General features: G+C 37.7%; 1 protein-coding gene across 8 annotated transcripts in view; it reads right to left on the bottom strand.

Annotated features, from left to right (window-relative positions):
* Nucleotides 1-27,676, bottom strand: part of THSD7B (thrombospondin type 1 domain containing 7B) — a 1,583,202-nt gene that overhangs the window by 92,995 nt on the left and 1,462,531 nt on the right. For all 8 annotated transcript variants that reach the window (XM_045033714.1, XM_045033716.1, XM_045033715.1 and 5 more), the window contains 2 exons: nucleotides 10,446-10,579; nucleotides 3,354-3,504 (listed from right to left, as the gene is read on the bottom strand). In XM_045033714.1, coding sequence (XP_044889649.1) covers nucleotides 3,354-3,504; nucleotides 10,446-10,579 — 285 coding nt within the window. The remainder of the gene's footprint in view (nucleotides 1-3,353; nucleotides 3,505-10,445; nucleotides 10,580-27,676) is intronic.

Genomic DNA, 27,676 nt, shown 5'->3' with positions numbered 1-27,676 from the left:
GTGATCCTCACCCATATGTACTGAATCAGAATCTATGGGACAGGGCAGAGATACTGTGTGTAAATGTACTTTCTAGAGGCTTCTTACATGTGCGAGAGTGAAAGTCATTGACCCAGAAGTTAGGAAGTATAATCATTTTATATATTGCCTACCACTTTATTAGTAAACACAGTGTGAACTAATAAACACTGCTACTCAGCTACTGAATCCTTTGTTAGACATACACAGTATGCACTTATAAAGATACCAGAGCTCTGAGTTCTTTGGTAGCAGTGATGGTCTGTCTCATATGCTTAGCCTGAGTGTAGGACACATGCTGGGAAATCAAAACATAATTTTACTTAAATAATTGGTTTTGCTAAGCTTGTTTTAATTAACTGGCAAATCTGTTTACTATATTTAAAACATATTAAGCTTCTTTCACATTAAATGTAGTTTTTACAGTTAAATCAAAATGTAAATTTCAGAGTACCATATAAAGACAAACATACTTTTGTCTCAGAAATATCCTGTTTTTGTTTGTTTCTTTGTTGGTTGGTGGGGGGGGGCACTTCTCCTTATTTGGTTTTTTTTTTTTTTTTTTGGTTATGTGTTTGACTCTAAGTCACACTCTATGTGTGTGAGTGACCTTGGAAGAAAAAGATGAAAGAAAAACATAGTGAATTGGTCCTATTAACGTATGTCACACTGCTGACTATCAAAGGAGAATTTAGTAAAATAATGGCCAATAGTTAGATGCACAAATCAGTACGTGCTATAGAGAACAATTACACAATTGTTTTATTTTTCTCAGAAAATGCACATTGAAGTGCTAATTAAACGTCAAGTATAAAGATCCAGCTTGCTAACTTTGCTATAATCATGATCATGATCATTATCAAGTACTGCTTAAGCACCTATAACGTTGGGGCATTATGCTAAGATGTTGCAATTTATTAAAATTATGCAACACATTTAAGAGAGTCAGGTTTGAGCCCTGACTACATTTTTTTTCCATTTTAAAGACTTTATTTACACTTGAGAGCAGCACAGCATCTAGAAAGAACAAGGTCATTGTGGTCAAACAGACCTGAGTGACTGTGGACAAATGTCTGTCATCATAGCATAGTGTTATGAAATTCCAGCACAGTGCTTATTACATAAGATGTGCTCAATGAAAGTTATTACTGTTGTCATAGCTGCTATTATTATTATTATTATTATTATTATTATTATTATTATTATTATTTTACTGAGCAGGTACATAAGCAGTTGACAGACCAACACTCTCACTTCCTGCTGACAAGCGAGTAACTGCCAATGTCATCTTCCAGACATATGAAAGGTGGCTGAAATGCTTTCTCTATCTCCAATTTCTAAGTGCTCTAAAAGTAGTGTGATTATGTTGGGAAAAGCAAACCTTAAAGAAAATTGCCTCTTAGAAATTCAAAGAAATAAACACAGGATGCCAGGCCATCATAACATTGTATACAATGCTCCTACAACAGACATTTAGCTCAATGGACAGACTCCTTGACTTAAGAAGGCAACATTTTCATTGTAATGTGAAGCCTAATGGAGTTTACTGTGAGAAAACTGGAAAAAAGAGAAGGAAGATCATGACCTCTACATTTAACTTATTCAGGTTGCTAATTCTTCTGCAAGTTGATTAATAATGTATGCTGCCACATTTTCTAAAGTGTGAATATATGTACTTATAACTACCTATATGTAGTCAAAGAGTAATCATACTGACAGTTAACTTGCTTTGTTCTACCTTTTTGATTTTTTAATTTGGTGGGATGGAGAGAGACGGAGAGGGAGAGACTGACTGAGTTGAGGAAAGAGGCAGAGGGGGAGAGAGAGAAAAAAAAATCTTAAGCTGAGTGTGGAACCTGACAGGGGACTCGGGGCTTGATCACACGACCTTGAGATCATGACCTAAGCCGAAATCAAGAGTCAGACACTCAATTGACTGAGCTGCTCAGGTGCCCTGAACTTGCTTTGTTTCTTAAAATAAATGCTGCATCTTAAAGAAAGAGAAGTAGTGGGTCTAAATCTACCTTAATTCTTCTAAGATAAGGGAGCCAAGGATGTAAGAGCAAAGACTTTGTCTTCAGCAGACAGCATCAAGTTTATTCCCAGCTCCATCACTTATTCAGTGTAAAACTTTGTGCAAGCTACTTAGCCTTCCTGAGAATCAGTTTGTCCATCTGTATAATGGGACTGATAATATTATGAACTTAGTAAGATTGGTATAGGGTCTAAAGAGAGTAATTTTACATGTGCCTTGCACACAGTAAGTGCTCAATAAATGTTAACTTTCATTGTATTTAAGTTATACAAAATAAGTGACTTAGTAGGACCAACATTCCATTCCTACAAATTACCGTTAATATCTCTTCATCTTAACATTGTGTTGTCCTACCCCTCAAAACAAGATACAACAAAGAAAAAATAATAAAGGGAAAACTCTTTTAGGAATTGAATATGGAAATGTCAAAGATAAGTCTGCAATATATAATGATGAACCAATAATTCAAAACTGCAAGTAAAGAATATTAACTGATTTCAAAAATATTTTCCATTTCCATGCAAAGATTTAACACAATATTCTTATAAACTGTCAGTATCACCACTGAATTCAAAGTACCCTAAGTCTCCCTTTCCTAATGTTTGGAGCCATATAACATACTCCTTATCCTCTTTTTTTTTTTTTTTTTTTTTTTTAGCTCTGTAAGCTGAAATACAAGTCTAAAATATCAGAGTTTAGTTTCTGAGAATATTAAGTGGAACCATTCTATTTGAGGAATATTTATTTTTCCACACTCACGTTATTTTTCCACTTTAAAAAAAAAGAAAAAAATAAAGGCAAATGCTTTAGACTTTAAAAAAGGTTTTTGTCAGCTCTGGAAGAAGAACATGACAAAAGAACACCTCATCTTCAGGAAAACAGCAAAAGGCAAAAACAGATCATCACTAACAGAAGCTAAATTACACAGGAGAGTTGAGCTACTAAGATATAATTGATTCTGCCAGGATAAAAATGGAACAGAACCAAGAGATTACAATGAGAATCATTTTGGTACTAAAGAAGACCTCTTTAACAATGGTGTGCATTCAAATCCTAGTGTGATCATTATAGGCTTATTTTCCTTGTTCGCGTTCCCATGATAAAGGCCTGAAGAGAAGCACTGGCATTTTAAATTGTTCAGTCTTGCTTGCTGAATTTTTTTTTCTTCCTTCTTAGGCAAAATTATATTCTCATGTTACTAGAAGAATGTTTCGGAGAGCAAGTACTGTGAATATATAGCGGCCAACAGTGAAGATAGCACTGGAGGATTAGAGGGTACTGATAAGGGAAGAGAAATTACCTGTGGGCATTTGCTCCAAGGTCCCCACTCAGACATGACACATTCACTGGGACACAAGAGAGAGCAGGACTGGGTTTCTGGGGGAATTTCATCCTGGTTGCACAGGCTGTTATCCACGGCTCCCCCTTCACTATCTGCAGCACTCACGCATCTGCAAAGCCAGATCAAAGGATAAAACAATAGAGAGTAAATTTAAAATAGTTATGATATAGTTACTTACCCCTCAAAGATAGTTAAACATAAAATAAGACTAGCAGAGAAATCAAGGGAAAAATATTCCGTCTTCAGCCAGTTGACCTTTATTGAATGATAATCCTTTATTCAGCAGAGCAGGAGAGAATAACGCAAAAAAAACTGGAGTCCACTGTCATTCTTGAAGAACTCTCTATCTCAAGAGACCTACACTATTTTAACTCAGGTCCAGCACAGAGTGAATTTTCTTTTTATGGTAACAAATTTTGAAGTCTTTCCTTCTCTGAATGAATTCATCATCACTTTTTAACAGTGAGAGCCTTCATAGTTCCTGTGACTCTCTTAGACCTTTCCTACACTTACATCTCACATCATCCAAACTTCCTTAATCTTTGTCCAATTTAAGGTCATGACCAAGTAATGTGAAACATAATTGAATATGTTTTTCTTTCAAGTATTCTCTTCATTTCAGTAAGGAATTTTGGCATCACAAACCAAAGGTCAATATGTAAGCATTTACATGCAGCATTTGAGCACATGGTGTACAGATGCTTGGTCTAATCTATGTTGGGCTTGAGAAGAATGCTGGCAAAGGCAAGACAAAATAATCATGCTATTGATTCAATCAAATTAAAACCGAAGTATTATACCACTACATACCCACTGGAATGGCTTCAGTGAAAAATATGGAAAATATCAAGGGTTGGCAAAAATATGCCACAACTGTAAGTCTTCTTACATTGTCGGTTGGAGCACAAACTCCTTGAAAAACTAGCTGGCAGTATCTACCAAAACGAAACATAGACATATCATGTAACCCAACAACTCCATGCCTATAACATGTAAAGAAATGTGTATGAATGTGTATCAAAAAAGAAAAAAAAATCTGACAATATATGCATATTAACACTATTCATAATCATCCAAACTAGAAACAGTCCAAATATTCAATAAGATCAATAGACAAATACATTGTGGTAAGTAATTCAATTAAATGCTATCAAGGTGGTAGGAATGCATGAACTATTGTTACATTACAGAGCATGGACGAAGATCACAAATCCAATGCTGAACAAAAGAAGATAGACACAAGAGAGTATGCTCTACACGATTCCATTCATGTAAATTTAAGAAATAGGCAATATTCATCTACAGTATCAGAAGTCAGAATAGTGGTTTGGGGGAATGGTTACTTACTGATAAGGGCTTAAGGTAGTCCTGGTAATATTTTATTTCTCAGTCTCTGGGCTAGCTACACAACTGTGTCTTTGTTGTGAACACCCATTCAACTATACCCCTATGAGTGGCCATTTCTCTGTATTGATATTAAATCCCAATGTGAATTTTATGTTTCAATTCATGTTTTTCAAAAATGTTTAAGAAAGACCAGCTGTGTGCAAGTCTCTTCTGCTAGATATGGGATTCAAAGTTAGTATTTTCAATAATAATTCATTTAGGGACGATTTTTAAGGATTTACTGGGTAACAGGCCCTTGCCTGGCTGTTGAGATATAGAACTGAAAGAAAGAGAGAGACAGACAGAGAGAGAGACAGACAGACAGACACGAGGGGCAAGATCCCGACTGTTAGGACACTTTTCTTCTAGTGATGATAAAGTGAAGATGAAAATGACAATAATGAAGAGTTAAATGGTGCCATTTGCTGATCTGACAATTTCAGACACAATGCCATAGCCAAGGAATAAGCATTTTAAGATACATATGCTGGAGAAACTTTGGTGCTCCTCAAATCATGCTATACTAGAATGAATTATCGAGAACATGAGCAGGGGAGGGGGTAGAGGGAGAGAGAGAAAATCTTAAGCAAACTCCATGCTTACCACGGAGCCTGATGCAGGGCTCAATCCCACGACCCTGGGATCATGACCTGAGCCAAAATCAAGAATTGGACGCTCAACCAACTGCCATACAGTTTTGTTTCTAATTCAGGAAAATGGCAAAGTAGTCCATTACCTTGTACACAATAAAATAAGCTTTGTGAGGTGCTAAGTAATGAAAGACTATATATTGTATAAAGGAGGTTAATGTAGAATAGGAGAGAGAAGATGTAAGTAATGCCTTTTAATATAGGGAGGCATTGTATAGAGTCATCTATGAACTTTAATTTCTTTTGTGGTAAAAGTCAATAGTGGAAGTAAAGACCACAAAATATCTTATGTGTCTTACTCCGGACAAACTTAAAAGTTGGAAATTGCTTTCCTTCTTGCCTGCATGCTCTCAGCTGATGTTCTTTTATTATTTCACTGAGAAAGAAGAGATAAGACTTCTGGTCAGTGGCATCCAATTCAGTGTTTGCATTAGCTTTTGTTCACTCCCAATATGCCAGAAAAACAATAGTAAAAGAATTTGTTACAAAATCCACAAAAAGCCCACAAACAAAGAAAACCCAAAAACCCAAGGCATTTCCCTACAAGGACAAAGAAAATGGGAAAAGGACAAAAGCAACAAATAGAAAATAGATGAACTAGTGGTAACTAACTTAGCATACATACCAAGAAAGCTGAATACTAAGACTTCAAGGAAAAACAAAGGAATTAACTCCATTTACACCCCAGAACACATAAAAATTTCAGGAACTTGTGGCACCAAGTACCTCTGGAAATATGGATGAAGGTGAGGCTGAAAACCTGGAAGATTTACTGATCATGTGTTTAAGAAGTACCTGGGCCCTCAGACTCCCTCCTACTTCCAGTCCACAAGGATAGTTGATGGCCTCTCTACTCCCCTTGCAGGTAACTGAAGGTTTATTATCTGGAGGGGTCACAAAAAGAATCTTTGGGCTAGAACATGCATGCCTCACTTAAGGATGGGAGTATCATACTGAAAAATAAGGGTTTAAGTATGAGTTAACACACTGAAAAAAATGACCACAAACCTAGAAGTTTAAACAATGCAGATTTATTATCTTATAATTCTATAGTATAGAAATACAACATGGATCATACTAGGCTAACATCATTGCTTTGGCAAAGCTAGAGTCCTTTCTGGATGCTCTAGAGGAGAAACCACTGCCTTATCTTTTTAAAGGTTCTAGGGGCACCCACATTCCTTGGGCATGGCCCCTTTCTCCATCTTCAAAGCCAGCAGACTTGCATCTCTCTCTGCCTTACATCTGTAGTTACATTTCCCTTTCTCGCACATTTCCTTTCCCACTTTTAAGAACCCTTGTGAATAAATTGTCCCCGCCCAGACAATCCAGGAATATCTTCCCTTTTCAATCCTAACATCATCTCTGCAAAGTCCCTTTTGCTATGTAAGTTAACATATTCACAGATTTCAGTGATCAAAATGTGACATCTTTAGGGGGCCACCATTCTGTCTACCACATCAACAGCTTTCTTCCATTAGGTTCCCAAAACACTGGCTGCTAGGATTATCTATTTCACGCATGATTTACAAAGAGACTTTTCTGGTGGTTCTGACAAGCCCAAGAGTAATGACTTAAAAAGACTGATATTGAAGATGTTCCAAAATGAAAATGCCCCTGCAGATACATATTCTGCATCATCAATTTCTTTGCCATATGTCCCTTCAATTGTCACCTCATTTCTTCTCAAAACTCATGGCAAAACTGTTTTAAAGCTAGTCTATATTTGCTCTCTCCACACGCTTCTCCCCCACTTCTTCCATAACCACCTGCTGAATTTACATTAATCATATGTTTATTACGAATCCAGATAAACCTTTTATCAGCATCATTAACAGACTCCACATGGCCAAACTCAACAATCAATTCTCATCTTAGTAAATTTCTGACAACCATTTGAAACAACTGATTATTTGTTTTCTTGAAAAACCCTCTATCTTCCCATTTTCATGGTTTTCCTCCTTTTCCAGATATTCTTTTTCAGTGCCTTTGTATAGTTTTCTCCTTGTTGTCATCATGAATATTGGATTTCCCCAGGTCTCCATTTCTTATGTCTTTTCTTATGAATATATACCAAATGTATAAGCTGTTGATGCACAAATTTATACCACTGTCTCTCTCTGAACTCCAAAACGGTACTGTCGTGGTCGGATGGCTAAAATCATCTCAAATTTAATGTGTTCAAAAGCTAGCTTTTGATTTTCTCTCTGAAACTCGCTTCTAATACTCCTCATCTCAACAAATGGCACCATCATTCCTATGATTGTTCAGGCACTAAAACCTAGCCATCATCTTTGATTCTTTTCTTTCTTCCACATTCTACAATCACGTTATAAATAAATCCTGTGGTCTGTACTTTCCAAGAATAGTCCAATGTGACCTGCTTACCATCTTCATTATTACCAAGCCCAAGCTAACCATCCGTGTCCCTGAAAACTTCATCCCAGCTTCTACTTATGTACTCCAAAATACCTTCTCTACACTACATCTGACAAGGTCCTTTCAAATGCTAATAAGACTGTGTAATTTCCTCTGTCTCAAACATTTCAAACAGTTGGAAAAAAAATTCTTTGACATTGTTTTAGAAGGCTGTGTGATTTGAGTAGTGACACCAGCCATATGGAACACCTTGCTATTCATCTTGTTATAACAAGCCAAAAAAGGTTTCTGGCTTTGGACACTCCTTCTCCCTGGGATTTCTTTCTATAGATCTTTATATTCATTCAGATCTCTCATCTTATTCAGATCACTGCTTCAATATTTTGCTGACGAACCTCTCCAAAACAGTATCCCCACTCATTCCAATCCGATTTTTTTTCTTGGCATTTCATAGTAAAGACATTCCATTATGTTTATGTGTTTATCTTTTTTTTCCTGCTGCTACAAGTTATTTGAGGATAGAAAATTTTGTTCATTTTATCCCCAGTGCCTAGACTGCCTGACACACAGAGTATTTTTGAATTAATAGAAGATTGCAACCCAAGATGAACCGTGAAGATGTCCTCCAGATTAGAGGTTTCAAGAAAGAGAAAGGATAAGCTATTTTATTCATTCTAACAGCATCTTATTAAGGTCAGTAGTGGTTTGGAATGCAACACACCTGGAAAATCTGCTTCCCATAATTAATGTTATTATACACATAAAGCGTGACAAAATTTGCCAGAACAAAATTTGCAACAAAATATCACAGACTAGGTGCCTTAAGCAACAGAAAATTATTTTCACACAGTTCGAGAGGCTCCAAGTCTGAGATGAAGGTGCTGGCAGGGTGGTTTCTTCTGAGATCCCTCTTGTTGGTTTGTAGATGGCAGATGGCTGTCTTCTCCCTGTGGCTTTACATGGTCTTCCCTTTGTGTCTGTGTCCTAATCTCTTTCTATGAGGACGTGGGTCAGATTGGATTAGGGCCCATCCTAGTGACGTCATTTAACATTAATTACCTCTTTAAAGAGGCCGTCTCCAAATACAGCCACACTTTGAGGTTCTCAAGGTTTGGGCTACAATACATAAATTTTGGAGGAATGCAATTTAGCCCATATCAGAGTGATATTCAGTAGCTGTGTTACTTTTATTATATCAAGCTCTATATGTTTGAGCTGAGAAGTTAAAGGCCTTCTTGTTTAAGTATGTTTTTCCTCAATCAGCCTGCCACAGTTCTGTTGGTAGTGATTTATTCTCTTAAAGCTTTCCTTTCTCTCCTGAGATTTTGCTTTAGTACTGGTAAGAGGCCTGTCTGGGATGAGAGTGGAGGTACCACAGCTCAGCAGCTTGTTCCTTGATAAGCTAGATTGATCAGTCATTTCTCAAAACCATGAGAGCAAGACACAGGAGACACAGATTTTGAAGAGAAAAAAGTCTGCGACAACCTGAGCACACCAGTCCCAAGAGGAAAGGGGACTGAACAAAGTGACAAAAAGACAATTTCTCTACTAGCCATTCACTTAGGTTGATGAGGAGGAGCACATCTATAGTTTCACTAACAGCTATTTCTTCCAACATGCTTATCAGTGGTTTTGCAACATTGGGACTAAGTCACAGAAATGGTGGATGTGGGTGCATACTGACTTATGGAATAAAGTAGGTTCACTGATGTTCAGTAACAACCAACACATATAAGCAGGCTCTGCCTTGGCAACTGACGTCAATCCAACAGTGAACTCATAGGGAGTTACAGGCTTTGGGCACTGCCTGTTTGACATGGAGCTTCCTAAATCTCGCAGAATGATACCCTATGCTCATGCAATTCAATAATTGGCTAAACTCTATTTTCTTCTTGAATTCACATACTAACCATTGTTTATCATTAATATTTTAGTTTTTGCTTGTTCAGTCTCTAACATTTATTCCCATTATCCTCAGTTGGTAAAGAAATTCTTTCTTTCCACATCGTTTTTGAATAGGCCATTTTGACAAATTCAGACCAAGTGTTTTCCTTTGCTTATCACTGCTATATTTACAAGACAAAAACATTAAAGAAGACCGCTCTGTAAATAACCCAGAATTCACTAAGTTCTTTCAGAGGTGTACTTTCTTTGTATTAAAATTCATTGCTACTGTTTATAAATATTCTCAGACTTTAGTTTCCAGGGCTAATAGGGAGGGTTTAAATTGAGCTTTTCAATACATTGACATTCCAAATTAAGATCATGTCCATCAACTATACTACCCATAGAGCAAAATCACAGCCAAAATCTGTTTTCAAAATCTCCGTAACTGTTAAGACTTACTTATAGCTGATTATGAGTCAGTGAAGGGATGCCAGCCTGCTCAATGCAATTAGCTTTCCCACCTAAGTCATTTGTAGGAAACGGTAAGGACTGTGACTGAATTGCAGAGGAAATCCCACTGTACACATGGCAGTTAGGGCACATATGCTTCCACAGATACTTGATGATGAGCGAAAGCCAGAGTATGCGGTGTCAAAATCAGAGTGTACTTGGATAAGCAACACTGTTCTTTTATAAAAATGTATAAGTTCCACAGGCCCATTTCCCAAGTGTCTCCATCTCTACACACCTGATTTTCCTAGATTGCGTTCCTCCTCCGCAGCGCAGAGATCTCAGCTCATTGTGGATTTTGCATGGAGACCAGTGTTCTACAACCCAGGAATACTGATTGCATTCACTGTAACATGGGACTGCCTCATGGACCTGCCAAGCAAGAATAGGAAAGGAAAAAAAAAATTATGTGGAACTACCCAAGGTATATGAAAACAGCCTATCTTTTAATAATGTCTGATGAACATAACCCAAGAACCATACTCTGGCTAAAACAGCCAAATTACACTCCCAAAAAGCAAGATGTATTTGGCTTCTCTGAAATTACTGACTTGCCTAAAGAAATATACAGGCGAAATCAACTAAGATTTGATGGTATGCCTTCACAGAAGAGAACAAAGGACAGTCATTTCCTACCACTGAAAATAAGAATTCCATTACCATTTCATTTCCTCGAAGACCTCACACAGCATCTATTAGACGGTCCAGCTCTCAATTATATGGCGTATTGTATTCTCAGATGTACTTTAAGATGTCAATTGAAACAAATATACGTAAGGAAAATTTACTCTTGAATATAAGAAGTCCTTAGAATGCATAAGAAAAGTGGTGTTATTTGCACCGGAAATTTCTTTTTATGCCCCCAAATGATCAATGCTAACAGGCAATCATTTAGCCTCCTGGGTATTGTGGCTTCATATGAATTCATCTATTTGTAGGATGTTTTCAGAGCATAGCTATAACACTCAGACACACACACATACACAGACACACACACACACACACACACACACACACACACACACAAGACAAACACTGCTAGACTATTAAAGGTTGTGCATGATTGATTACTGACTGTGAATATTTACACTTTTATGGTAAAAACAATGATTACAGTAAATGAATTCTTAGGTTACTTCCTATGCATTTGTTTGTGATGATTTTTCCCCCTACAGTTGTATCCCAATGGGTAGTCAATTGAGTTTGCCTATATAAGACTGAATTTAAAATGCATTAGTCAATATAGAGCACAGCACTCTCCCTTGGTAAGAAAATGTTTCATTGCATGATAGGTTACTCTAGATCACAGAGAGGGCTCTAATATAGCAAGCTGATGAAGAGTGATTCAACCTATTACCAAAATACTTAATTAATGCTTTTCCTTTTTAATAAAAATTTAGGCCTGAGTTCTTTTCTCCCACTGCCTTTCTAATTCCACAAAATCATAAATGATGACTAGGCAATGCTATCCAAACAGAACTGTTACTTGCAAGTTTCCACTAAATGTGAGGGAAAACACTGTGTAATGGGATAATCAGAAAACAAGATTGGAGCACCGTCAGCATGTTAGATGGAAATCAAATGAGAAAAGGTTATTTGTGAGACTACATCTTAGGAATCACAAATAATGTCAGAAACTATTTTTAACCATGGGGTTCTATTTGGCTCTCTAACCTAGAGCACACAAGGAAAAGGAAAACCACAAAGTGAAAAATATGTGAGGGCAAAATGAAAGGAGATGGGGAAATAGAAGTGGAAATGGGTGTAGGAAAGTAAGGAATTAAGTAATAAAAGAATCACATTTCATGCTGCGAAGGCTGCCAAGAATGGAATGAAAGGTTTGGAAGCAGAATCTACATTAGAATAAGGAGGTAATAACTTGTAAGGGAGAAAAGTCTGCCTGAAAAACTTCTAGCATGGTAGATGTAAGAGAAAAATCGACAAAAATGAAAAGACAGGAACCCAACCGAGCAGACACCTGGAAAGTGAGCTGATGACAGCTGAGGGTTTAGTCAACTCAACTATACCAAGAAATAAAGATTGCACTGAATTTATGGGCTTGTTCTATAAACTTTTCAATAGGTACCAGATCATTTAAGTAAAGCTCTTTGGCTTTCATATGAAATGCATGAAAGCCTGCCAAACCAACTTGGTACAAATGGGGTAGGTGAAAATATTAATTAAAAGAGTGTTTTCCCATACCTCATGTATGAATGTGAAAGCAAATGGATGGCATATGTTGAGAGGGGCCTATATTTCTAAAGCTATCAGTACTAGGCAGAGCTTAGACTACCTTCCCTCCTATGGAAACCCCAAAGACAGATGGGGCGGGGGCGGGGGAGAAAGAAAACCTGTTTAGTTGCATATACCTCTGATATACACATTTTAATGTCTGGTCATATATTGGTTTGCTGTTTTTACTCTTTATGCTCTGCAATCTACACCTGTAGCAGAGTAACCAACCTCAATGAAAAGCTGTTGGAAGATAGGGAGCATATTTAGGTAGGAAGATGTTGACCCATCCTCTTGGCTAGTGGTATATAAAAAAGCAACTCTTAAAAAAGATTCTCCAGTCACGTGGATTTACTTGTTTTTCTTCCCCCTCAGATGTGTATGCTATTTTAATATTGTTCATACTGTTACTTCTAGCTGATAAATCCCTACCCTTCCTTCAAAGCCCAAGTAAACCCCACCGCTTCTGCAAGGCTTTTCCCATGACCCCTAGTTGGCATATCTTTGGTACTCACTGGCTGTCTCAGTTTTCAGTAGATCTGTAGCCAGATTATAACGTCAGGATGCACATGTACAGAGCCGGGACAATGCTGGAGGTTAGAACCTCATTGTGTGTTGCTGGGGGAACGGGCACGTTCAATAAAGTCATCATCTGACTCTTTCTCTAAATGTTTCCTATTTCTCACACCACTTTAACTCGTTTTCTCACCTTGGTCTTAATGTGTACTTTTTACTTTATATAATAAGTCTACTTTTTACTTCAAATAATATGGAGAGAATAAGCTCAGAGAAACACAATTTGTACTTTTCATACCTGATGCTTCTGGTCCTAACCGAAGTCAAACCTGGATAATCAGCATTTGTTTAGGTGGCTACTTAAAGAAATTTTTGAGTTTTAGGCAGTCAGGAACTAAGTTTCCATATGCCTGTATTTCACAAGACATGGAAAAGAGAGTGGTGTTCAACAAGTAATTGTTGAATTGAAACTAATTTTTTAAGGGAGCCCAGTTGCTAACTGGTCCTCATGTAATTCTCCAGAGAACACAGGCCCACTAAACAGAACATGTAAGGGGTATTTAGCAAAGCCCAAAGGACAATAAAGAGGAATAAAAATAAAAACCTCTCCTTTCCATTATGGGCTGGCGTGAAGAACAATCACTGTGTCATTAAAAGGTACCGCTTGATGATTTTGTTATGGGGAAAAACCATGTCCCTTAAGAATTGTGAGAATAGTGGTGCCTGGGTGGCTCAGTTGGTTAAGTGTCTGACTTTGGCTCAGGTCATGATCTCGCCATTCCCAAGTTCAAGCCCCACATCAGGCTCTGTACTGACAGCTCAGAGCCTGGGGTCTGTTTCAGATTCTGTGTCTCCCTCTCGCTCTCTGCCCCTCCCCTGCTCATGCACTCACACGCGCTCTCCCCTCCCCACCTCAAAAATAGTAAAATAAACATAAAAAAAAAAAAGAATTGTGAGAATTGTCTCCTTACAGTCCTTGTCCATCAGGCAAGGAATCTTATTGAGAGGATTAAAACAACCAGAAGTGGCAAAAAGTGCAGTAGGCATCCAACAATAAAAATTAACTACCAGCTGGCCAATTTCTTCTCCTGTCAGTCCTTTATGTTCTGGCCATTTCATATTGCTGTTTAGTTGGTGCTTATTACAGTTTCGTAATGGAAATGTGTTAAAGCATGGACTTTATCAGGGAATCATATGGAAATGTTCTGAAGGAGAGAAATGAGCCATGGGAAAGTTAAATGAAAATCATTCCTAAATGGCACAAATTAGGAAGAAAATAATAGGGTTTAATAGGGCTATAGATGCTAAAAATGCCACTGAAAAATCTAAATCCTCTGAGAGGCAACATTTGATTCTCCTAGTAATGAGTCTTATTTATTGCTTCTTCAATGGGGAATTGTGTTTTTATAATTTTGCTAGTTCTGGAGTCATATCATAAACTTATTCATTGAGTCGGTCTTTTAATATTTATTAAATACGTCTCCACTCATTGTAACTGATCAGTTTAACTAAGTACTGTTTTGTGATACCAGTCTCCAACTATAAACGGACTTCCCTGGCCTACACTTGGAAGCAGGGACTCAGTGGTGCTCAGCAGATGTCATTATTAATTATCAGAGTCCTAGGGCTTAAGGACTCAAATAAAGCAAACAAACAATAACCACAATCAAAACAAAAACAAAGAAAGGAAAATTTATGACTTCCAATTTTCTGTGGTAATAACCCTTTGCTCCAGGGAAGCTGCCAGTCAATGCCCAGGTAAAAGTCTTCAGGCTGTAGACTTCCATGCTGGGGACTGAAATTAATCAGTAGAACTTGACATCGGTTCAAAACCCCATCTAGGAGCAGAAATTCCTGCAAATCAGAGCCAGGTCTGTACCACTGGAGTGTGAGAGGAAGTGGTCTTCTCGGAGTGGTGAGATCAATAAAGCACTATGGGTTCCCTTCTGCCTCAAATGTTGTGAGCTTTTAACATAAGATGTACAAATTTCCTTCAGGGCTAAGACCCTCATCCCTTAATTCAAAGAACTTCTCCCCAGCCCTTCTCTACTTGCCTGTTTCCTCTCTTTCAGCCTCCAGTTTCCACTGTTTCCCTTCAGAAGGGTCCTCCATGCTACAGCCTCCCTCAGCTTAACCAAAATCTGCCCCTTTTCTTCTTCGGTCTGCAACTAAATTAGGTACTCCTCCATTAGGAATATCTGAATGACTGAAAAATATCACATTTATGTAAATAAACTTTTGCTTCCATTTTTGTTAATCATAAATTTATACCTGTCTGTGCATAATGTAATACATGCAGTGCTCAAGTTCAGTCCTAATGCAACTGCACCCACATGTTTTACAACATCACTGGCCCCAGGTTATCAATGACACCACATAAGGTTGCATATAACTTTATAGCTTCTATACGACATTTTATGTCTCAGGTCTCAACCATCATGATCATTTAAGTTACACATTAGTAGAATCCCTATTTCCATGTAAAAATAAATAAAATTTGAAGATTCTGAGCCATTTATGGCTGATGGATGACTAGGCTGGTGCTCAAGCTGAGATTGGTGATGCGAAAAAAAGTCCTGGGTTTTGCCTGTTTAACTTGTTTCGGGCACATCACCATGCTCTGAGGATATCTTTCCAATGAGGAAGATAATGCTAATATTTATAAATCCTAAGAAGGGAAAACCAAGAACAGAATTACAAAGATATCTATATAGTAGATTATGGCTATTACTTCATATAAAAAAATACTGCACAAGCAAGTCATTTCAAGGCTTCATGTATGGGGTCTCTTTTCATAATTTCGAAAAACCAAAAAGTATCTCTGAAAACCAACTTCCATGTTTAAAGCAAGAGCAGGGCCTATGTCTTTTACGTAGTTGCAATTCTTGATATGAATGGGGGATTTAAAAAATCCACAAATGCTTTTAGATTGGTGTCTGGGAAAACCATTACGTTCATCACTTATTCAATGTGTTGCTCAAGAGGGCAGCATTTGGAGTCAGGTTTTTCTGGAAATCTGTAGTACAGCGATCCATACTTGTGAAGTGGGCAACTGTCAGTTCCAGCCTTGATGTTCAAGTATGAGACCTTGGCTGTTTTCCTCTTCCAGGACATTTTCCCACACTAGCTTCTTCAGCTACACAGTGTCTGAAAAGATTTCCTGAGAATGCCCTGAGCTTATCCCCATGCCTGGTTTGTGTGATTCACCATTGGTTTTAAATACGCATTATATGTTTTCTTTTCAGTTTTCACACTGGAAAATCTAAACACAAACCTAATAATGCTGACTGAGTTTTATCTGCAAAATTTGTAGACAAACTGTTGAACTTTAAAGCCAATGGGTATTTGATTAGAACAGTAAAAGTGGTGGCTACATTCCTCATCTCCTAAAAACAGCACTTTCTGAGCTGGATGTGCAGACCCTGAGAACTGTAGCATTGTACCGAGGGGCCCATAAGTGCATTCCCATACCAAACCTTGTCTATAGTCTCAATGAATAATGTAATCTCAGACATACTGTTATCACCGCTCCTCAATGGAATGTAGGCAATGCTGTGATTAATGAAGTTTTAATTTAACTTGAAAGTACCGCTGAATTTGAAGTTCCTCATTAGAAAGTTTCCCAATCCAGGTTGGCTAAAAGTGAAAGATCCTTATATCAAAAGCTCTGGGAACTACTGCCTTTACATACAATGAAGAGAAGAAATGGACTAACAATGAGGCTATGCCTTGAAATCACATTACTATTTCTATTTTGAGACAAGGTATGTTGTACAGAATAGCCTTTTTCTAAAGTGAACATTGAAGAATATTTTTTACTGAGAAGTTCTAAACCTCAGATTTTTTTTTCCTTTTCCTTTTCTAATGTTCTATTAGCACTTAACCCATTACCTCCAGTCTGAATACCACTGATGATCTCTTAAGCATAATGCCATCAGAATCAAGATGAATATCCATGCACAGCTTAACCAGCTCTGTCATGCACATGGTCCTCTTTTCCTCCCCAAAGTGGGGGTGGAGGTAGGGATGGGTATGGAGACTAAGTAGGGCCCCAAGCCATGCATATACTTCTTCCCCTTCTCCATATTTCTGCCTCTTTCAAGGGTGTCACACACAAACTGAACTTTACAGAGGGTATTTAATACTGGGAAGCCACCAGGCCCTCACGTAAAAGGCCATGATTAAAGCTCAGTTATCTGTGCTAATGTAGTTTAGATTATTTATAATGGCAAATAAGTAGCAATGCCTTAGCTTTTTTTTTTCTTCCTTAATACTATATTTTCCTGATAGCAGATTTTCATTTCTTACTGTGTGTCATTTAAGTGACTATGAAAGTAAACCATGGTCTTAAAGTAAACTGCATGGTAATAGACAATAAAAAAAATGATTACTGTGCAAATCCTATAAAGTGTATGATATTCTATAGTAAAGCACTAACACACACACAGACACACACACACACACACGTGCGCGTGTGAGCACTGACCAGATTCTCTCTGTGCCTGATATGTGTTACAGAACTGAGGCAACATATTGACATAGACAACTTGGGGCAAGTTGAACTATAAGGCCCACACACTCTGTACTTTACCACTATGTAAACAATCATAAAAAATAGAATAAAAGAGGGAAACTCAATCCAGGGTTAGAGTGACTTTACCAATACCCTGAGAGATGCCACCCACTGCCATGCTGTGTTATGACAAAAAATCAGATGATATTTTGTAGACTGCTCATAGCATGCCAGAGTCTACTGTCATGGTGGCCCACTGGATTTTCATAGAACAGATTGCAGTTACCAGTCAAGCTGAAGTAACAAAACAAAACAAAAACAACCCCATCCCAATTATCACTGATACTTCCAGAAAACTCTGGAAGAGTTGAACCAATAGCTCTTCAGAAATGAGGTTATGAATGAACCTTGAGAACATTATGTGAAATAAGCCAATTACAGAAGGACAAATACTACATGAGTCCACTTATATGAGGTATCTCAAATAGTCAAACTCATTGAAGCAAAGAATAGAATGGTGGTTGTCAGAGGCTGGGGCGAGAGAAATGGGGAGATGTTATTCAATAGGTATAAAATTTAAATTATGCAAGATGAATAAATTCTAGAGACCAGCCTACAACACTGTGGTTATGGATTACAAATACTGTATTACATACTTAAAAATGTATTAAGAGGATGGGCCTATGTTAAGTATTCTTATACAATAAAAATTTATAACAAAATTTTTGCAAGAGGTTTGTGTTTTAAAGGGAGTTTGATTGCACCATGGAAACCTGACTACAGAAAAGAACACTTCTGCCCTTATTGTATATGAGATACTGTCCAGGAGTCTGGTGCAAATATTAGATAAATAGATGGATAGATGGATGAATGGAAAGACAGAGAAAGCGAGTGAGTGAGTTATCACTTACCTGGGTCACAGAATATGACCACAAGAAATCAGGAGAGAAAAGACAGCTTTCTTTCTCTGTTTTAATAGAAGAGTCTGAAATGGAAACCCTTGCCTTCTGGCGGGTAACATAAGTTTTACAAGTTAGAGGCATAAAGAGAGACGAACAGTCTCAGTTCTTCGAAACACATGTCCTAAGGGTATCTCTATGTGAAAGGTATATGGTACTGTTTTGGGTTCATCAAAAAACGGAGGAGAAGGGTTTGCCCTGAGGCTTGCAACTCATTCTCTAAGTGTCAAACACAGGTAAAAGTTTTGGCCAAAGCCTTTACTTTCCTTAATGGCCTTTGCTGGGACAGAGTCTAATATAGTTCCCACTTATTCTCAGTAGTTGAGAACATCATGCTAACCCTATACTCTGGAATACATGCAACTGTTTCTTCACTCAATAAATACAAGAAGCCTATGAAAACATGCCCAGGAAATCAATATAATTTGGATGATAAAAAATGTAATTATATAGAGAAGCAGTGTAATCTAAGTTGCACACCCCTTAGGCAGAGAAATCCTGTGTTTGTGTGGCTAGACTCTCAAATACAAATGCATAAAGAAGAATAGCCCTAGTTAGGATAATCTAATAGGAACTTCTCTGGATGAGAGGTTTGCCAGTCAAGCAAATGAACCAAAGTCTACATATAATTCTCATAAACAGTACACAAGGGCCCCAGTACATATGAGATGAAGCCTGGAGATTGAAGCTAGCTGAGGTAAGTAAATGGGAAAATGTGATGAGATAGAATTTTATTTGTAGATAAGGGGAGTCACTAAAATTTCTGAGATTTATATCAAGAGATAGATTTCAAATAAAGTTTGGGGAACATAAGTTATCTCAAACAGGAGAGAGATGAAAGAGTACAGGAGAGCTCTGAGCAAGGCGGAAATGGCAGCAGTCCCAGTAGGAGGCTACAGTTTGGGAATAATGATCCTCTTAACTGCTATCTCCACAAAGCTTCCAACTCAATGTGGTAGAAGAGACACCAGGATTTGGAACTGAAAATGAAAGAGACAACTCAAACATCAGTGCTACTTTTTGAAATCATTTAAGATTAGTGTATTCTAGAACCTAAGGACAGATAAAAGAAAGTTCCTCTTTTTCACCAACAGAACCGTGAAGAAAAAGACAAGGCATCAGCTTCCCAAGAGCCCTAAATTCCAGGGAGTATTGCTAATGAGCAGAGCAGCAGAAACTCTTGGGTATTTGCCAAGAAAACTTTCCATGACATATTTACCATCTTATTTCGTCTTAAGTTGGCTTAGGTGGGAGAAATCTGAAGCCGTGTATGACCTGAAAAGCAATGTGGTCTTTGCAAGGTTTGCTCAGAACTTACCAATACTCACAGTAGGCTAGCACGAAACTGGCTTCCGGCTTCACGACCAAAAGGAAAGCCGCATAATTGGTGTTTCACAGGCAAGGAGAGCTCTAAACCCACCAGGCTATCGCCTTTTCATCATTACCACAAATAAACCTTTCCTGCTCTGAAATGTATCAGAGTTCTCATATAGCACTATTTCAAAGTTAATCAGGAAGTCAAAGAAAAAAAGGAGCCATCAAAAATTTAAATAAAAACTTAAAAAAATGGCCATTTTTTTCTGTTTAGTAGAACCAATTTAAAAAGAAGGAACAACGTAAGAATTGCCAACTACAAAATCCATTCCTAATTTGGCTAATTTCTAAATGATCCTGTTATAACAGACAGGAGGAGAGGAGGGGATCACAGTATCTTTTCATTCAACAAAAACCAGACACAATTATTAATTCCTTATAGGTTGGAGCCAAAGATAATAATTACAAAATATCTCTAAAGAGACCTTTGCACAAAAATGTTATGTGTTATAGACACAGAGTGATCTTTCTGTACATAAACATATAAAGCAGCAGTTCTCAGACTGCATTGTGCTCTAACAGTTTTCTCTGCTATGAAACAAGGCCAGTCACAGCATAAAACAGCTTTTTAAAATATGAACTCTTCATGTGAGTCCTCCCATAACAAACCTGATGTATCTGGGACAGAGTTAAGTGAAACACAGAGCCACACATGATGTTTTATAACCCAGGACAGCACAGCCTGACCTTTGTGGAAAAGAGAGCAAGATTGATTGGTTAATGGAATCCCTGCCATTCACTTACATTGTGATAAATTGGGATCTTGCCTCTGATTTCCACCCAGTTTCATCAGTTGGAGACTCTTATTAGGGACTAATTGGAAGCTGCTACTTTATGGAATAAAGAATATCATGTTGCAAACATTCTTCCTCAGAGTCAGTGACGAAGGGACAAGACTAAGGCAGACCTTTCTGGTTCTTCACAAAATAAAAACAAGATGTTTCTGCAGGAAAATGGTATTTTAAGGCAAACTTGTACCTAGCCCCTGTTTTAGTAAACCTTATTTTGACCAAAAGAAAGACAGCTGATTGTGAGATAGAAATCACGTCTAACAAGCATATTGCTATATACAACACAAATAACTAACTTACTCCTGGGTACTTGCAGAACACAAAGTTATTTGAAAAACCTGACAATGAAGGTCTTAAAATGTGTTATAGAAAGATCAGTTAACTTATTTACATAACGTGGGCATGTCTCTACAAATTTGACCTGGACAAACAGTTGAAACATAAATACGTGTGTGTGTGTGTGTGTGTGTGTGTGTGTGTGTGTGTGTGTGTGTCTAACAACAGCCTTTCTGGGGTCTGTACTAAGAATTCCAGAAATCCTATTTTGTGCAAACAACCCTCCCAACCCACCAAAATAAATAAATAGGGTATAAAGCTATTGTGTGTCCCTAGTTTATACTGTGTGCTTAATAGATGTATACTGGCATCAATATGAATGAATGAGTGCAGAAATATTTCCCTGGGCGTGCTTCCTGAAAAGCATACACCTAGACCAAACCATGATGTTGGTATCACCTGAAGCTAAAAGTTTTGCTCTGTTTATAATTACTTTTACAAGAATTTTAATATTATGTATTAATAACTCAAATCTAATTGCTTATAATTGTACTCTGGTCCCATGATTTGGAAGTAGATCTACAAATAAATTCAGAGTCTAATATGTTTTTAGGTTTGTAGGATTTTAAAATTCTCTAATTTCTGATCTCTAAATATAGATGCTAGTAATTAGACAGACAGTACTACCACATTTGCCTATCCCAATTATGGATGCCTTGAATTAAGAAACATACAAGTAATACTCAAGGTGGTCAGTTTTCACCATTCTTGGCTAAAAGCAGAGCCTGATGGCATGAGGGAGCCAGGTTCATTGTGACCACTGGATCTCTCAGACGATGGAGGTGATACCTTGCACATCTCTTACGTTGCACATAGCATCTGACATGTGCAGGCTCTTGATAGACTCATAATAAATTCATATTTAACTTAATCAAGCTGTAGGAAGTATGGGACCTATAGTTCTAGATCTGAGCTGACATCTCACTTGTGGAGTGGGGTCTTGTTAAAATATTCTTCCTTACCAGGAATCACACTTCCCTGAACTGATTAAATGTCAAGTGTAGAGCAATTCAGGGGATGGGCAGCATCAGCTACTTTACTTGTAGTGGATTCCAGTTCTCCATTATTGGATTCTTTGGTGGGAACCTATTAAGCTAATAATGGGGTCCTCTTCTGGGGTGGTTTCATTTCAGTCATGAAATGATCCTTTATACTGCATGAAAAATTATCTGTGGTCTAGTGAGCCAAGAAGGAAGCTGTAACAAAGGGGTTTTGTATCAGCTTCTGGCATTGATTTCCTGGTAGCTCACTTAAAGGCCTCTCGGGGTCTAGCTTTTCTCATCTGCTGACTTTAATATTTACTTTCAAAAGAACAATAATGGTATATGAGCTTTAGAAAGTTTGAGAGAGTTCGCTTTAATAAGTAATACCTGTTTAGAGTAAGATTAGCACTGAAACACGGACTAAAGAACTTTGAAGCTGGAAGTAATCTATACGATCATCTATTTCAACTACATCACTTCATTGAAAACACACCTGCATTTCCACGTACATTAACCTAATAAACTTTTGAATAGTTTCCAACATTGCAAGCTCAAAACCTGGGAGAGATGACAGAATGAAAGAGACAAATGCCTTGAAGATTTATGCTTCCTCATCCTTCACAGCACCTAATACATTGCTGAGAAAAAGAGATGTACAGTGACAGCTAAGCCAGCAAAACAACTTCAGTCATTCCAAAAAAGCACTATTATTTCTGATAAAGATACAAGGAGTATTTACAATTCCATAGTCACATCAGTTTTTGACATTTTCTATTGAGCATGAAATGATTCCTCCTAAAAAGGTAAAGTCTTTTTATAGCTGAGACATATAAAGTGCCCCATGTTGCAAGACTTAATGAAAAACTACTAACAGTTTAGTGATCACTTACAAAGTAGAGCATAAAGCATTGATGAGGAATAACATGAAAATAGAATGAATATAATAAGAATTATTCTTCATTAAAGATATGTGTTTGTAGATAACAGGAGTTATAGATCTTTTAACAGTTGAAGCTAGATTTCTTATACTTACTCATTCACTCACACATGAATTCATTGGATACTATTGATGCTCTACTACATAAGACCCAGAATCTTCTTAAACATTAGATAAATAAAGATGACGCAAATCCTTTTCTTTTGCATGTTGGTAAACTATGGGCCTGCGGCCAAAAATGGCCTGCCACTGTTTTTAAAAAATGAGATATAACCTACATATCACAAAATATGTAGGTTGCTCCTTTATTTAATTTTAAAATATTTATTTTGGGGGGGGGCCTGGGTGGCTCAGTTGGTTGAGCGTCCGACTTTGGCTCAGGTCATGATCTCACAGTTTGTGGGTTCGAGCCCCGCATTGGGCTCTGTGCTGACAGCTCAGCCTGGAGCCTGCTTTGGATTCTGTGTCTCCCTCTCTCTCTGCCCCTCCCCTGCTCATGCTCTGTCTCTGTCTCAAAATAAATAAAAACTTAAAAAATATAAAATATTTATTTTGGGGGGTGCCTGGGTGGCTCAGTTGGTTGAGCGTCCGACTTTGGCTCAGGTCATGATCTCACAGTCCATGAGTTCGAGCCCCGCATTGGGCTCTGTGCTGACAGCTCAGAGCCTGAAGCCTGCTTCGGATTCTGTGTCTCCCTCTCTCTCTGCCCCTCCCCTGCTCATGCTCTGTCTCTGTCTCAAAAATAAATAAGAACTTAAAAAATATAAAATATTTATTTTGGGGGGGGGAGAGACAGAGAGAGAGAGAGAGAGAGTAAGAGAGAGAACGCAAGTGGAAGAGGGGCAAAGAGAGGGGGACAGAGGATCTGAAGCAGGAGCTGGGCTAATAGAAGAGAGCCTGATGTGGGGCTTGGACTCACAAATGGTGAGACCATGACCTGAGCCAAAGTCATATGCTCAACCAGATGAGCCACCCAGGCACTCCAATATTCACTATTTTAAAGTGTATAATTCAGTTTTTTTAAATGTATTTGTAAAGCTGTGAAATCATCATTACTTCTAATTTCATAGTATCTTCATCATCCTGAAAAGATACCTTATACCCATTAGTCACTACCCATTTTCTCCTACCCCCTTCCCCTGACAAACAACAACCAAGGCCTAATCTACTTTTTGCCTCTTTTTTTTTTTTTGCCCATTTTGGACACTTCATATACATACAGCATGTAGCCTTTTGTGTCTGGTTACTTTCACTTAGCATAATATTTTCGAAGTTCATCCATGTTGTAACATGAATAAATACTTATTATTTATGCCTGAGTAACATTCAACTGTATGGATAAACCAAGTCTGTTTATCCAGGTTTGGATAGCTGAGGGACATTTGGGTTGTTTTCATCTTTTGGTTATGAATAATCATGCTATGAACATTGGTATACAAGGATTTACATGGATTTACGTTTTCAATTCTCTTGGCTGTATACCTAGGGGTAAATGGAATTGCTGGGTCATGTGGAAACTGTTTACATTTACCTTTTAACTACCAGAGAGTTTTCCAAAGTGCAACATTTTACATTTCCATCAGGAATGTACAAGGGTTATGATTACTCTACATTCAATAATTACTATCTTTTTGATTTTGATTATAGATATCTTAGTAGCTGTGAAGTGATACCACATTGTGGTTTTGATTTGTGTTCCCCTAATGACTAATGATGTTTAGCATCTGCACATCTTTTCATGTGTTTATTGGACATTTGTATACCTTATTTGGAAAAATGTGTACTCAAGACCTTTTCCCACTGATTAATTAGGTTGTCTTCTTATTGCTGAGTTGTTAGATTTCCTTATATTTCCTGGATACTAGATTCTCATCAGATAGATGATTTGCAAATATTTTCTCTCATTTTGTGGACTGTCTTTGAACTTTTTGTGATGTTGTACCTTGAATTACAAAAAGCTTTTACTTTTGATGAAATCCAGTTTACCACTTCTTCCCTGTCTTAGCCTGAGCTTCAGATATTCATGGTCTAATCCCAGGTCACAAAGATTTACACTGATGTTTTCTTTTAAGAGGGTAATAATTTAGCCCTTATATTTTGGGCTTTTGTCCATTTTTAATTAATTTTTCTGTCTATGGACCATGCTTTCTTTTTACTTTTTCACATAGCTCTTTTTTTGTTGTTGCTGTTGAAAAATTAGACACTTAATATAATGTGGCAACTCTGGAGACCAACTTCTTCCCTCTCTCTAGTATTTGCTATTGTTGCTATTTTTTGTTGTTGTTTTTGACTTTTTAAAAAATATTGGGGCGGGGGAAGAGAGAGAAAGAGAGAGAGAGCGCTAGTCAAGGAGGTACAGAGAAGTAGAGAGAATCCCAAGCAGGATCTGTGCTGTCGGCACAGAACCCAATGCGGGGCTTGATGCCGCGAACATTGAAATCAAGACCTGAGCCAAAATCAAGAGTCAGATGCTTAACCAACTGAGCCACCCAGGCGCCCCTGTTTATTGACTTTTTTAAACTAATTCTGTGAAGTCTGAGTTTGTTAGGCCTAATGATGTCTTCGTATAATGATCTGACAAAGATTCCCTTTAATCCCTAGGACCAAAATGTCTCCAGTCTTCGCTGAGGGCCTGTGTGTTGGGGCACACTTTTAACTGTTCCGTCAAGCAATTTACAGCTCTTTGTGTTCATTTTTCTGCTTGCACAGAGCCTCAGGGTTAGCTCCAGGTGAGAGAGTCCTGTTATGGCTTTCCATAGTTATCTGCGTGTCCAAGGTGTTTTAACTCCCAGCAATATGTCAGAGTTTTTCAAAACTCCTATGGACATGTTTTTTATTCCCTAGCTTTTCCTTTTAGGCTTTTTGTTATTCTGTTGCTTGCCCCAATGGTTAGCTACTGTCTCAGGTAGCTGCAAGTTAAACAATTACTTCTGATTATTTTGGAGTAATGTCCCCAAGCTTCTTCACACTGGGTCAGTTGAGTCAGGTGAAATAAAAAAAGCCTTATGAGTGGGCACTTCCAGGGAGCCACCAGAAAGTTAAATAATGACAATTCTTTAAGAACAGAACTTTGAAGGAGCTCCAACCTTGCTCAGCCCTCTCAGTAGCTACCAGGATGTTTATTATTATTATTACACCACGATTGTGGGCAGCTTCTTTCAAGGACATTATGGAGCTGGTGTTGTGAGCATGGACATAAGACAAGTTAAAATGTAATAAGTATTTCTGTTCTGAGATTCACCTACTTTTCTTGAATAAATGCTTCCCAGATTGCTGCAGCTTTTGATTAATGGACAGAGTCCTGAGAAATGTTATTTGGACAATTTTTGCCAGTGTTCTTGTTGCTTTTATGCAGAAGAGGATTTTTGGAGATCTTTTCTCTACTACTTTCACTGACATTGCCTAATTCTTGTGTTATTTTTTTTTTCACAATATTTTTTTGTGCTTACTTTTGAGAGTGTGCACATGTGGGGGAAGGGGAAGGGGCAGAGAGACAGAGAGGGGCACAGAGGATCCGAAGCAGACTCCAAGCTGACAGCAGAGAGCCCAATGTGGCGAACAGTGAGATCATGACCTGAGCCCAAGTCTGATACTTAACCGACTGAGCCACCCAGGCACCCCCGCCTATTTCTTTAAATTTTACTGAGTCACAGCTATGCTTATTCATATGTGTCTTGTCTATGGCTGCTTTTGTACTACTATGGTAGAGCTGAGGAGTTGTGACCAGATCTTACTGCCTGCAAAGTTATATTTGCTTACCCTTTCTTTACATCTCAGTCTATTCTGGAACATATTCCCTATGTTATAATCTTTATTAAACTTCTAATCTTTTAGTTTTTTATATTGAAATTTTATGAACATGTTTTGGGGGAAGTCTTCAAATGAGTGCCTTTTTTGGTATAAAGTTAAATAAAAGCGAAATACACTAATCAATAAGATAAAGGATTGGTTATTCAGGAATAAATATGTCATGAACTAAAGAAGGATGTATACCATCTTCAATCTACAAAAAGGAAACGACTTTATGCCAACAAAATGCATTTGGGGGTCAGTGAGCTAAAACAATACACCAAGTTGCATGTACCATGCAGTATGGTACATGGCCCTGTTAGCAAAAAGTCATTATTGTTACTCAGAGAAAAAGTTTCTATAGGACTCTAAGAACTTATCTTTACAAATCATTATAGCAATCTTGGAGTTAAATATGAGAAGATGAAATGAATCTTTAATTTTAGCAAATGCATCCTCTTCATAAGCTGTTAGTGTATGCCCGGAGCATGAAATGGGAGACAACCCTAAGAATGTCATGCCATGATTTTATATATATTTGACCAGAAAAAAACAACTTGAGCATTTAGATGAAGCTTAGACATAACAGAAGGTATCACGTTGCAAAGTTCTTTGGATTTGAAAGTCAGCCATCTAACCCCAGTTAACAGAAGATTGGGTAGGACTGGAGTTGTACATTTTGTACCATCCCCAGTGTACAGGATCCAAACTACCTAGCCGTATTATGTTTCATTGATAGTCCTTGTAAAACTTTGCACATGAAAAAACTCTGGATTCTTCTGTGACTGACAAACTCACTTTAACTGTACTTAGCTCCTGGCAGATAATGCATCATAAATATCACTCCAGTCTACTATACAGTTAGCCTCTGAAAACTTTACTGATGTTTTCATTATCTGACCAACAATATTTCAAACAAAATTGGGATGGACAGAAATAGCATGTGGATTTATTAAAACTATAAAGGAACTAGAGATTTATAGGACATACTGATGTAAACCTGAAAAAAGATTAATTCCTTTAAAAAAACAAGAGGGGA

This window comes from Felis catus, chromosome C1, assembly GCF_018350175.1.
Source record: "Felis catus isolate Fca126 chromosome C1, F.catus_Fca126_mat1.0, whole genome shotgun sequence".
Taxonomy (NCBI): Eukaryota; Metazoa; Chordata; class Mammalia; order Carnivora; family Felidae; genus Felis; species Felis catus.
Note: the sequence above shows the minus strand (reverse complement) of the source record. Positions and strands in the feature narration are given on the sequence as shown.